This window comes from Lonchura striata, chromosome Z (genome assembly GCF_046129695.1).
Source record: "Lonchura striata isolate bLonStr1 chromosome Z, bLonStr1.mat, whole genome shotgun sequence".
NCBI classification, from domain to species: domain Eukaryota; kingdom Metazoa; phylum Chordata; class Aves; order Passeriformes; family Estrildidae; genus Lonchura; species Lonchura striata.
In genome coordinates, this window is record NC_134642.1 from 51222575 (window position 1) to 51236461 (window position 13887).

Genomic DNA, 13887 nt, shown 5'->3' on the forward strand with positions numbered 1-13887 from the left:
TCTTACAAGAAATATTCTTTGGATACAGTTAATGCCCACCTCTTTTTGAAAATATTCCAATCATACTTCATGTTATTTCAGTAACCAGTTGTAAGTTGACAGAAATTATTACTCTTGCAACAGTCCAGTTTTGTTTGGTAGCTTCTATAATAGAAAGGCTGTAATTCCCCTAAATTGGAAGAATGGCAGAGGATGGAAACTAAGCTTTGAGTGCTGATATAATTTAATGGGCTTGTAGAAGATACAGTTTATTTGTTACAGAGTTTTAAAGTATTGTAGTATTGTCTTGACTAACAGTTTAATGCCCTTCTCTACTAGTGTTTGGGTTTTTTCTTGCATGTAGAGGCGGTATATGGCCTTGGCAGTACCATTTCTGTATAGTTGACAGATCTTTTAGGTTCTTGTTTGGACTCTCTTACTAGATACTGAAATATGAATTTAGATGGTTTTTGTTTTCTGTTCTTTTCAGCAGGTAATTGCTGCCATGGAAACACAACTGTCTAATGGACCAACTTGTAATAATACAGCCCATGGTTCAGCCACCATAAACAATTGCCCATCACCAGTTGATTCTGGGAACACAGAAGACAGCAAGACCAATTTAATAGTCAACTACCTTCCACAAAACATGACACAAGAGGAACTGAAGAGTCTTTTTGGAAGCATTGGGGAGATAGAATCCTGCAAGCTTGTTAGGGACAAAATAACAGGTATGTTGGTTTTGGAGTTTTCTGTATCTTTTCATTTTTCCAAGCAGCAAACTCTGATGGTATATTGCAATTCTCTTAAGTAATGGAATAAAGGCAGAAGGAGCCAATGCTTGTTAGGAACCAATGAAGGAACTTATATTAATAATTTTTTAATTATATACCCCGAAATTAAGCATATTTATTTGCATTTAATTTCAGTTACTTTGAATGTTATAAATGCTAAAACAGGACACTTAAACCTGGGCTTCAGAGTACTAGGAAAAAAGATTCACATGTGGAAAAGCAGGTTGTTTATACAAAGTTCCCTTGAATTTTAATCCAACCTCACTGAAGTTAGACTTTAGTGCTTGTTGATGCAAAGCTACTTCTTCTTAGAGATGCAGGTAATGAAGCTTGTATCTTGGAAAAAGGGCAGATTATCTTACTTCACAGGTTAAACTGCTTTTGAATTGCAGCACTTGAACAGTTTCTTTAGGATGCACACTTAAATAGTTTATTCTCTGTGGCTTCCTTCTTATTGAGCAGTCTCGGGCCGACTTCTGTTGCCTGAGTGTTTTTTGTGTCCTCTATGGCTCTGAAAAACCAGTAGATCTTCCCACAGCAGATGACTTGTTCTTAAGACATTAGGTAGTGGAATGGGAAGCACCCTCCTCTGGCATGGTAATCTGGGGTATTGAAATCACTGCTTTTAGTTGATCTTGCCTGACCAAACCTTCAAGCAATCTTTGCTCTTCAGTGTGAAGATTACTGAGTATTCCTGGGGATGCCAAAGAAACCAGATAAGGCTGATGCCACAGCTTGCTCTCTTCAGGTGAAATCTGGTTGATGGAGAAAACAAGCCTGTTTTCTTTGTAGGTAATGACTTCAATGCTTTGAAACAAAAGGTCCCTTCTGTAGGTGTTTCCTGACCTCTTGTTCTGGGAGTGGAAAGATGTAACTGGTATTTCATAATGGGATGGCTATTCAAAGACGGTTTGTCTCTGTCTTGTGTATCTCACATGTTTAGCATGTTTAACTTCCTTATCAAAATTGCTTAGGAATAACCTCAGAGGCTGCTACTTCAGAAAGTAGAAATAATCCTCAAGATCTTCACAATCAATGTTCATATTGTCTACTTCCTTACATGATGGGTCTGATGTTCTATATGCCAGAAGCATACTGTTGCTGCTACATAGTTTCAAAAGACCCCAGACCTGGGAATGGAGCTGAACTTAACCGTAGACCGCTTGTTTCAAGGTGTGATGTTTTCTATATACAATGAAGTGATGCCAGAGAAGGATCCTGAATTTAAATTACATTCTGAGTAGTAGAGAACTCCAGAGCTGAAATCATTTGAGATAGTTTTCCTACTTTATCAGAGAGCAGCTCTTCAGCTTTGAGATGCAGCATTTTTGCTGGCAGTTGAAAGTGTATCAGTCTTGTTCCAAAACGTTTTAGTATTATAAGTGAGATTGAGAAGTACAGTGTCTGATCTTGTAACTGCATTGGTAGCAATAGTTCTGATTTAAGTAGCATTGGAGCATGATAACTTTGTGTTTGTAGATGCTTAGGAGAAAGTCTTGACTTTTAGTCCTTCTATTACTCATTTTCAGGTTTTCTTCAGAGAGTTTTGAAAAGCAAATTTTTCTTTTCCTTCTAAATTCAGAATGGAGATTGTTGCAAGGTTTTATGAAGGAAGATGTGACATGAATTTCAGATTTTTATTGGTTTAATTCCTCTGTTAAAAATGTAATTTTTTTTTTTGTCCTTCTTAAATGAACTGTCATGAGTTCTAGTTACTTGGTAAGTATCTTTAAATGATAAGGTTAGGGTAGCATAGAAGTTGAAATACACTTCTACACTTACAGTATCACCAAGGTCTGTTATGGCTTGTGTCTCCACTACTCTGTGCCTGCTTGTTTGCAAACACAGTGGAGTTTAGTGGCAACACATGTGAGCCAATCCAGTCCTATCCTTGGCTTGGAGTGGTACCATCCTGCAAGCTTGATGTCAAAGACTGTGTTTCAATCCATGGCCACTGTCATTGGTGGGCAAGACCAGCAACAGGGAGGAAGTAACCACAGACCACTGGGACAGAGATCAACTTTTTTGCCCTAAAGAGCATCCCCTGGGGCCGTGTGTGAAGTATGATCTCTGTACCTGTGTCCAGTTAGAAACCACAGTTCTGTCCAGAGAGCCAGAGAGTTACTCCTACCAGGATCACTGGTCCTGTCCTGAGAGTCAGAGATATTCCTATCAGGATTACTGGGTTGCCAGTGCCATGTGTTACAGTACAGAGAGATTATGGCCAGTACTGTCATCTTGACCCAAATACTCATTAGCATCCAATTAACTTAAACCAAGTTATCTCCCACCCTGTTATTTAGTACTCTCTCTGTGATCACATCTGCAATGCTGAAGTGCACCTGCATTATCATAGAATCACAGAATGGTTTCAGTTGGATGGTACCTTAATAAGCATCTCATTCCAACCTCCTTGCCATGGGCAGGCAGACCTCCCACTAGAGGTGAAAGTTCTCTGTTTCCTTGAAGCTGCCTGAACACTTTAGGATTGAGAGGAGTTGAACTTGAAGGCCTTCCTTGTTTTTTGCCACTGAAAACCTGTTTGAGGGGAAGGAGGCACCCTGAAGTTCATTTACTAATTTCATGTGAGCAGTTTTAAGTGCAAGTCCTGATTATTTTATTGATTTTTAGCTAGAGATTTACTTGTGAATAAGGGAGAAAGCTGATATGTGAAGGTTCCTGATGGCCACCTCCCAAGCATGCACTTCATGGGCAGAACTTTCTGTTGGGGCAGCATTAGCAGATGAAGTCTGCTTTCTGTAGTAGCAGAAAACCATTTAAAGTGTTATCAGTAAGAATTAAAATAGGTGACTGCAGTTCTGTTGTTTTACTGAAGGTAAATTAATTAAATGTTGGTAGTATTGAATATTCTAGAGTGCTGAACAAGAGTCTCTCTTCATGTGAGTAATGCTTTCTGCTTGCACAAGATAGATGGATTTATCATATTTTTAAAAAATACAAGGAACAGTAATAGCTAGTGCTTAAAAAGTAAGAGACCATAGTATAGTAAACATCTTTTAGACCTGCTTTTCTGAAACTTGAATATAGGTAAAAATGTGACTGTAGTCTCCTTAAAAAAATGCATTATTTTAACTCCCACTGTCTTTAGTACAATTTCAATTGTACATGTGGAAAATTAATGCTTAATTTTCACATTGTGGAATAATCTCCCAGTTTTCCTTGTGCTTGTGGCATTGTTATCTAATCTGAAACTCATGGAATATAGACTCCTTAATTTCAGAAAGCAGCTAACTCAGATGTCTTAAATTTGGAAAAGTGATTGTTTTCTTGGCTTCAAAGCTCCCATACTGTTCTTTTATTAAAATAATCATATTCTCATAAAATGCAAAAGTTTTTTTTCTTTAAAAGAGAACCTGTTCATGAATAGGCTAGATTTCTTGTCTCCGTAAATGTGTTTGAACTACCAGTAATGCTTGTATATGGATTTCATTTACAGTTTAGCAAATGCTTGTTTTGTCTAGAAAGTGAGGCAGGATATGCTTAGAGACCTAGCCTGGGACTGTATTTCACATTCATAGACCTGTGTATGAGCTGTAAAACTGGTAATATTTTTACGTTTAGTACAAGGAGACAGGTGCGCTGCACTTGAAGACTTCATAAATTCCTACTGCCTTTTATCATATCTGCTTGAAGATAAAGATTAAGTCCACTTTAGGATGTCCTGCTGATCACTGTTACATGGCATTTTTTCCACACTTAATCCAGCTGCCACTGTGGAGCTTACATATTTGTTGAAAGTCTGATCCTTTTTACATACCTTTTTCAAAAAAATCTGGGTTCTTGTTTGTCTTGTGGTTGGCAACTATCTGTCACATTGTGGTGGTGTTTTCTTTATGGTCAGCATTATAGGCTCATGGAGTAAAATTCTTTTAAGTTGTGTCTATATGACCCCTTTAAAAAATTCTTAGGCAGTCTAGGTTTTTGCAGTCTAGAATACAATCCAAAGTACTAGTAGTCTAGTCTAGTAGTCTAGTCTACAGTACTTTGATGGAAACTCATGTAGAGGAAGGATCACGTTTCTGTCTCTTACACCTGTTTCCATAAGACTAAAGCTAACAGAATATTTTGCTTAATTTTGTAGATTTCATCTTGTCCTCTCTAAGATAATAGTTTCTCGGATGCTTTGAAGTATTCTCGCATTTCTGTGTTGCACTAAGCAAGGATATAAAATGCAGCACGCAATTGAGATGTCTAGAACTGTAGTTCCAGAAAAACTGCCTGAAAGTTGAACACTTCCATAAAGTTGTTGAAGCAGCTGTGTCAACATGTTTGTAACTAATGTTTGTACAGAGTTTTAGTTCTCATGCGTGTTTTTGGTTGTGTTTCAGCAGAGCGGAAACATGTGTCTCTTAGAGATGACTCTTATACTTCCTATGACTTGTACAGCAGTCTTTGGGTAATCATGGGAAAACCTGTTTGTGTCTTCAGTGGAAGCAATACAAACTGCTGCTTGGCTGCTTCAATCTAGAACATGTGAAACTTGTTAAGCTCTGTAGTGTTTGCTCCTTTTATCATAACATTGTAAATGTTAGTGGCTGACAAGGGCAGAGCTGTTGGAAACCTTATGCCTTGGCGGTGCTATTGTATATCTAAAACTCCTGACTGAAAGTGATCTTAGTTGAGCCTGGGCTGCCAGTTTCTTTCAAATCTCTTGTCACTGTTGCTCTGAGCAGTCTTAGCTTTCTCTCCAGCTCAAAATCTTTCACTTCCCTTAATGGAAGTCTAATTTTAGGACATCCAAACTAACCTTACAGGAAGATGGGGGAAAAAATATGATCGTGCTTTAATCTGATGTCGTGGCGCGGCAGGCACTCCCCTCGCCGCGGCACCCCGAGCGGTGCCTTGCTGGGCTGCGAGAGGGAAGAGAACGGGCGACCGCTCCCCCGGTGAAGCTCTGCTGTCCCAGTTGGTGGTGCGGGAACAAACGAAGGCGACACGGGACTTGGGGGTGAACAGGATGGTTTTATTCAGTGAGCCCCAAGACCTCTTCGGGAGCGGGAGCAGAGGTTTTATACAAGAATTCAGGAAGAGGGGTATAGGAACAGCAACCAATAAGGGAATAGCAGGGGAGGAGTTTAGGGCAGGACTAACATATGACAAACCTATCAGGGGAAGCAAGGGAGTGGAATAGCACAAAGTAATCAATAGGGTGTTGAGCCTCACTAAATAGACAGGGAATGCTCTGGAAGCAGAGGAGGGGGCTAGGATGAGTGACAGGGAAGGTTCCAGGGAAAGGGGCAGGGAAAAGGAGGATTGACAACTTGGAGATGAGGGGGTTAGGGGAGAGCTAGGGAAGATTGACAACTGGGGAGAGGAGGAGATTAGGGATGGGGGGGGGGGGGCGGTGAACAGATATTGAACAAATATCACATTAAAGAAAAACACACCACTGCAATCTGAGGCTCCTAATTTGAGGCCTATTACTGCCTTAAAGATAAGGTAGGAGGCAAAGTAGATGGGTCCTACCTACAAAGTAGGTTTTCCTTTTTGTGTCCCAGAGGAAGCAGGAGGGGACAGTGTGGCATATTTGTGAAGAGGCTTAGTGTTCAGTTACTTTATTTACAGTGTAGAAAAAAGGACCAAAAAGGAAGAAAATTTTTAGGTAGGGCAATGGGTAGCAGGAATTTCAGGTACTTCCTCATATAGTACAAGTACCTGATACAGAGTGGACCACATGAATGTACAGAGCAGAACAACTTCACGTTTCAAGAGAGGCTTGCTATTTTTGTTAAACTCTTCAGCTCTTTTTCCTTGTTAGCCTTTACTCCCAATGTGTTTGTTTGCAGTTCTATATCACTCTAATGCATCAGATGTTTTTGCAAGGTTTTGTGCACTTGGCTGGAGAGTAGTGTAATTAAGCAGCTAAAGAAAGAACTAGTTGAAACTGTCTGCTCTTTTGTGGTGTGCTGAGTCCATGATATGCAGGGATGCTTGATAACTGCTGCTAGGTGGTGTTCTGAGATGAGTGAGTTTTTGTCAGCCTGACAGTTCCTTATTAAGGCAGGGTTGTGGACAAAAGGTGCTGCCTGGAAAAATGTGTCTTGCCAGTAGAATGTATTGTGCTAAACTTTACTAAAATGTGAAATTAAGAATAGAAACTAAATGGGATTGGAGGCAAATTTCTGTTTATATGAATTAACATATATTTATGTGTGGTGACTGACTGCTCTATGGAGCATCTTGCTCAAGACTTTGAAGCACAGATCTTCTGGGGACAAGGGTTGATCTTAAAATCACCTTTTTAATTTTCAAGTTTGTTTTGAACTCTGCAGGTGTTAAAATGAAGTTTCTGGTGTGGCCTAGGGACTTGGTGAATTATAGCATAAAATTAATAAAGTGATTTTGAACTTTGTGTGCTTGTTGGAGAAAAGTGCAGCAGCAGAGTGTTGGCTTACTTAGGTACTTACTTGGGTGCTTGAAGTACTATCCTAGAGGGATAATCCTGGGAGAGTTAAGTTTCAAACAAGCCTTCTGTGTGGATCCAGAGCACAGCTAATATCTTAAATCTTCTGAGAGGTTTTAATTAAATGATCTTTAAGGTTCCTTCCAACCCAGGCAATTCTGTAGTGTTTTATACTTCTGATTGCTATTTAATACTACTAAAAAGTAGCAGCATTTACTGTACCTTTTCATAGTAAATGACATAATTGATTGCACCTCACATGGCTCCTTGAAATGAGTCATGTAAACAGGTGAGGATGAAGGAAGTTGTTTCACCTTGTATTACTCAAGATAGCACTTAATTGTCTTTGTACTTTCATATGACTTTCACTGTTACTCAGGCACAACACTGTTTTGACCTTTCAGAAGTTCACATGCTTTGTTTTTACAAGTAAAAGAGGTAGAAAAGACCTGTTTGACTAAACCTGCCAGGGATTCACTCATAGGCTAACTTTGTGGAAACAAGCTGTTTTTAAAATTATTATTCATCATATATTAACCTGAATTAACGAGTTGATCTCAATATATAGCATAAGCAAGAATTTGATGTTTTAAAAGTTTAACTCTTTTTATATTACTAAATATAATTAGGGACCTTTCTGATCACTAAATCACTCTGCTTTTTAGCAAACACTGGGCTTTTTGATGGAGATAATTGCAGTTTACATTTTTCTTGCAGTTTTATGCAGTTACCATTCACTTTTGTCAGTGGTTGCCATAAGTGACAAGAAGCCTCTGAAAGCACTGAAGTTTGCAAACTGGCATTGGTCCTGTAGTAACGTGGACTATCTTTTGTGCTTGTAGTTAAGGTTTTGTCTCCACACTGGGATTCCCAGGCTGCCAGTTTGGTGTATCTTACACTGTTTACTCTTTAATACATGTATGTTGGTATATGTTGCTGTTACATCTTAGTGATCCTGAGCCAGCTGTTTGATTCCAGTGGAAGCTAGTGTTTGAGAGAGACCTCTCGTACCTGAAGTTCTTAGAGTGTAACTGCTTTTCAGGGTAACTGTGCTGTGAGATTAGAGCACAGTATTTATAATAACAAAGGCAAATTCCAGTGGTGTCTACCTCAGTTTGAGTAGTGATATAAGTGACCCACATGCACTGAAGCTCTTTCACTCCCAAGGATCTCATGTGGATTATAGGGACCTGGATATCCCTACAGAAAGTAGATACTTCCTCTCAGCGTCCACAAGAAATTTGGGAAAAGAATTATGTTCAAGTGTGTCCTGGTTTTGGCTGGGAGAGAGTTCCTTTGTTCTCAGCAATAGGTTGAGTGCTGTGCTTTTAAATCGGTATGAAAATAATATTGATAATACACTGATGGTTTGACTGTTGCTGAGCAGTGTTTACATAGAGTTAAGGACTCTTCAGTGTTTCATGCTCTGCCAGCAAGCAGGTGTGGGAGCATAGCCACAGAGACCTGAACTGGCCAATAATGTATTCCATACCTCATGCCTAGGTAATAAACTGGGGAGTTACCTGAAATGGGGGGTGCTCACAGTTCAGGGACAGGATTTGGTATAAGCCAGTGGATGAGTAATTTTTTTGTGTATCACTTGTTTTCCTTGGGGTATCCCTGCTTTCTTATTTCCTTTTATTAATAGTATTACATGTTACTTTGTTTCAGTTACTAAACTGGTCTTCACTGGTGAACTTTTTTTTTTTTTAATTCTTCTCCCCTTTTCATCCGGGATGTGAGGGAGGAGTGTTTTTACTTGTGTCTGTGTGTTAGTTGCCAGCTGGGTTTAAACCACAACAAAGTGTCATGCCAGTTTTTAGCTTGAGTGAGCACATTACCACCAGGTTTTGAAACACCCCAGGAGTAGAACAAATTGCTTTATATCCACTTGCTTAAGGTGACTAGGTGGATTTAATAAGGCTGAATATTTAGCACTGCTGGCTGTATTCCTGACAAGGAGTAATTTGACTGCAAAGGACAAAACTGCGATGCCTGGAACATGTTACTACTAATTGTGGTAAAAATTAAAGGGTATAGCTAACTTTCAGAAAAGTATTTGGCTTTGTAAGTTCCATGGTATTCTTTCACCTTGGAGTGATAAGGATCTTCTCCTTGTAATATTACGAGCTAGTTGGTAAAAAAGTCTGGGTGTCTAGTTCAGTCTTCATTATTTCAAGTAGTTTGTGGTTGGTCACTTATGTTTGATCCCAAGGCAGTAATGGGCATGATTCTCAGTGTTCCTTCTCCTGTAGTGTCCATGAGCATTTGCTGTTTCTTTTGCTCCTACCATAGCATGCACCTTTCCATGCAGTTCCTGCTTTCAACCACATTTTCTGGTGCTGAGATTTTCTGTTTGGACATGGTGGATCTCTGTTAATATGTCTATTCTGAACATCTTAACATATGTTAATATGTCTATTCTGAACATCTTTTCTTGCTGAACATTTTTTATCATGTAATGTTTAGCTTCCATGGTACTCCCCAACCACAAATTTTCTCCTCATACTGCAGGGAAGAACCAGAGCTGCACCATCACTTTTTTGTATCCAGCAACAACAGGCTTGTGTTGATGAAACGCCAGATGATGATGTCCTCACATGGATGGCACCAAATTAATAAAGAGTCGAACTTGGCTGAGATCACAGTCTACTTACTGTGTGTCAAATACTTTGATCGGTGTTTGATCCTTTTGATTTGTTCTTCAACTTTCATTATTCCAGATTTAGAGCGATAGCTGAGAATTGGTTTGGGAGACAGGCACTGAAGTATCAAATACTAAAATCTAGTAGTGATCATAGTACAGGTGTTTTCTTACAAGCTGCTCAGTGATGTATGTGTGTGTTCAGTAAATAGAATCCAACTGCTGGAACTATAAGCAAACTGCAATTAAATTAGGGATTGCTCAATGACTTGTGCAGGTTCTCTTATTTTGCTAAGCTGCTTTTAAAATTCAGTTCAAGCCTTAATGCAAACTAAAATATAGATTGAAACTTGAACAGTAACTTACATTAAGAGTAAATAGAAATGTTGATGGTATCCTCTACTTATGCATATAGCTCTTCTTGTTAGTCATGTAGGGAGTTTCAGATACAGTGGTTACACTTAATTGAGTTTTATGTCTGAGCATGTGCTCCTAGCCTTATTCAGTGTCAAGATAATAATGTGGTAGTCTCCATGGCATTAATCTGAGATAAGGCAACTTTTTGTAAAAGAGCTGGTGCTAGCTGAATGATACCTTGTCTTGGCTCACAAGTCCTCTGTGGGGTTGTCACTCTGCAGGATCCCTCTGGCAAATTGTAGAGCATTCTGATGTTTTAAATTGCAAATCCACACAGACAAAAGGATTTAATGCTTCATATTTCTATATCTGAAACCCTGTTGAACTTTTCATGCTTCTGAAGTTGGGCTGGAGTCTAGTAGTATTATCTTTTCTGTGGCCACGCTGGCTTGCTCTCATGATAACATAGACTACTACTTGCAGCTTTTAGGTTGATCTTTACATAATCCTGTGGGTTTTCTCTAGTTCCACTTTTGCTTTTGTGTACTGGTCATGGAACACATCTTCACTCTTAAATTGTAGGAGACTTTCAAAAATCATCTGAGTCCATGAGATTAAGTGTAATGACAGCTTCATATGTGGTCTTCATATGTTGTCATGGATGTTTCTTTTAACAGCCTTCTTCCACCAGTGCATACAACCTTTGGAGTGATGAAAGGCAGAATAAAACCTAACTTGACTTGATCCTGATTTCAAAAATACAAAGCTGGCTTTTCCTTCCACTAGTTTATGGGGTCTTTGCCAATTAACTTCATACACTGAGACCGAAATTTATGGCTTTAAGCACAATGTAATTTTTTGAAAGCAGTCTTGTAAAATGACCACTTACAGGCTGGAATCAGAAAATACACTACTGTTCACTAGAAAATAGACTAGTCTCTTTCAGTCAAAGTCTGGATGACAGTTTTTGGAGGAGTTAAGCACTGAAGGCAGTGTATGTAGCTCAAGTTTCAGCTGAATTGTGTTCTTCACTTTAATATTGATGCAAATAGTATGTCTGTCATACTACAATAATGTGTCAAACTACAACAATGTCTTTTGCAGTAAGATCTTTTTTGCAGAAGTTGAAATAGTCTGATGTGTCTGAAGTGATGGTATGCTGACTATTGTAGAAAAACCAATATTTTAAATGTATGCTTATCAATAATTTTTCATTGTCCTGTGGAAATGTATGAATGTATTAATTGCTATTCACACTTCTGATTTTCCAGATTATGATTAGTCTGTGCTTAGCTTTTGTATTAGACCTTGAAAATTGTTTTATACCTCAGTGGTATGTATTAATTTTAAGATGTATTATTAATGAAGCTGTAAATGTTTTGGGGTTTTTTGTTGTTGTTATTTTATATGCCTTTTGGGATGGTCATTTGTGACAGTTTTGGGTTTTCTTTTCCAAAATTTAGCATTAATAGGATTCAATTAGTACGGCTCCTTTTCTTACATTACTTTTACCTGATGATGAGAACTTGAAACAGCAGCTTTTCTTGCTCCTTAAAATGAAAAGTACATTTCATAGAACTCATTCAGTCTTCTTTGATCAGTACCTTCTGAAGAGGTTTTTAGAGCTTGACTGATTCTAGAATTTGTTATTATTCTGTGTTCTGTGGAAAAAAATATTACCTGATACTGTTAATTATTTGTTTTGATTGACCTTCAGCCATTACAGGAATGTTTAAGAATTCCAGTTAAGATGTAGAGGATTATCTGGGTACTCTGGTAATGTAATCAACAATTGCTTCCATAAGTTATCTCACTCAGCCCTTTAACTGTGTATTCCATAGCTCTGATGGAAAACAGCAGTCAAGGACTCCCTCCTGTGGTGTGTGTCCCAGACTTTCAGAAGAATTGTACTGAACTGTCAAAAGCTGTTCTGGTTCATGTGGGTAGAAAGTGTATTGAAATTATGCAACTAGTTGAATGTGGGAAGAAACACAGGAAGGGAAGCTCTTCTAGCGCTGAATTTCAGCATCTGCTAGTTATCTAGTAGTAATACCATTGTATACTAGTGGAGCATTGTTGGGGGGGGAAAAAGGTACCAGCTGTGTGCTCAAGCAAAGGAGTTTTACAGCACTGGCTCTAGATTCTGTCAGGGAGATAAGCTTCTCAGATATGCATGCAGGAAAATTACCTTCAGCAGCAGCTATTTACAGAAGGAAATCATGAGAACACAGGTTTAATAGATAGCTGGGCAGCAGGAGATGTTAGGACCAGGCTTTGTATAGGCCAGAAATGTCTAGGGTCAAACCTGTTGAAATTTCTGGCCAAAAAACCTTCAGAGAAGACCTAGTAGAATACCAAGATGCTTTAATGAAATAAAATACCATATTAGTCAGCTGCTGTCTATCATGGTCTAATATCCATTCATCTTAGGAGGTGTAAAACTGCAGGACTACTGAAAAGGCAGCATTTAAGTTCACTGTGCATTTGTGAGGAACTCCACCTCTTTTGAAAGGGCTTATTTAACTATTGTTAGGTTAAAAGTTGTATTCATCTACCTTTCAAGTCTTACTTTCAATGTATAGCACATAGTTATTGAACGCTTCCATGCAAAATGAACAGTTCAGATAACCGAAGTCTTAGAAATATAAAATAGTTTGTTTTGGAAGGGAAAATGAAAGGTTATCTAAGAAGGGACACTTTCCCCTAGAACAGGTTATTCAAAGCCTCATCCAGACTGTCCTTGAACTTTTCTAGGGGTAGGGCATCCACAGTTTCTCTGGGAGACCTGTTCTGGTGTCTCACCATACTCACAGTAAAGCATTTCTTTCTTATAACTGATATAAATTATCCCTCTTCCAGTTTAAAGCCATTCCCCCATGTCCTATCACTATATGCCTTTGTAAAATGTCACTTTCCAGCTCTCTTTTAGGCTCCTTTTAGGTACTGGAAGCTGTTGTAAGATCTCTCCAGAGCCTTCTGGAGGCAGAACAAATGGCAGTTTTTTTAGCTCGTCCTCACAGGAGAGGTGCTGCGGAATCCCATTGCTCCCCTGCTGGCCATGCTGCTTTAGATGCAGCACATGACATGTTTGGCTTTCTGGGCTGTGAGTGGCCATGGCTGGGTCATGTCCAGCCCTTTCATCCAGCAGAGCTCCCACATCCTCTTCAGCAGGGCTGTACTTACTCCATTCTCTGCCCACCTTGTGTTTATCCTTGGTATTGCCCCAACCCAGGTGCGGACCTTGCACTTGGCCTTATTGAACTTCATGAGGTCGTCACAGATGTACGCACCTTTCAAGCTGTCCAGATTCCTCTGGATAACATCCCTTCCCCCAAGTGTATCTATGGTGCCATGCAGCTCAGTGTTGTCAGCAAACTTGCCAAGGTGCCCTTGATCCTATTGTCCATGTTTGCGGCAGAGTGAAACAGGGCCAGTCCCAATAGTGACCCCATGTGAATACTATTTGCTGCTTGTCCTTGGTGTCCACTTGGGCAGTGAGACATTGACTGCAACTCTTAGAGTGTGAACATCCAGCCAGTTCCTCAGCCACCACTGAATCCTTGTTTCTCCAACTGACAGACAAGAATGTTGTGTAGGACAGTATCAAATGCTCTGCTTAGCTGCGGGTAGATGACATCAGTAATTCTTTACCCATCCACCAACACTTCAACCCTATTGTAGAAGACACC

General features: G+C 39.3%; 1 protein-coding gene across 20 annotated transcripts in view; it reads left to right on the plus strand.

The window, feature by feature from the left end:
• ELAVL2 (ELAV like RNA binding protein 2) overlaps positions 1 to 13887 on the plus strand; it is a 107144-nt gene that overhangs the window by 69890 nt on the left and 23367 nt on the right. For 13 of the 20 annotated variants that reach the window (XM_077790520.1, XM_021535948.2, XM_077790518.1 and 10 more), the window contains one exon: positions 470 to 710. In XM_077790520.1, the coding sequence (XP_077646646.1) occupies positions 470 to 710 (241 nt within the window). The remainder of the gene's footprint in view (positions 1 to 469; positions 711 to 13887) is intronic. The other 7 variants (XM_077790521.1, XM_077790519.1, XM_021535954.2 and 4 more) reach the window with 1 other exon arrangement.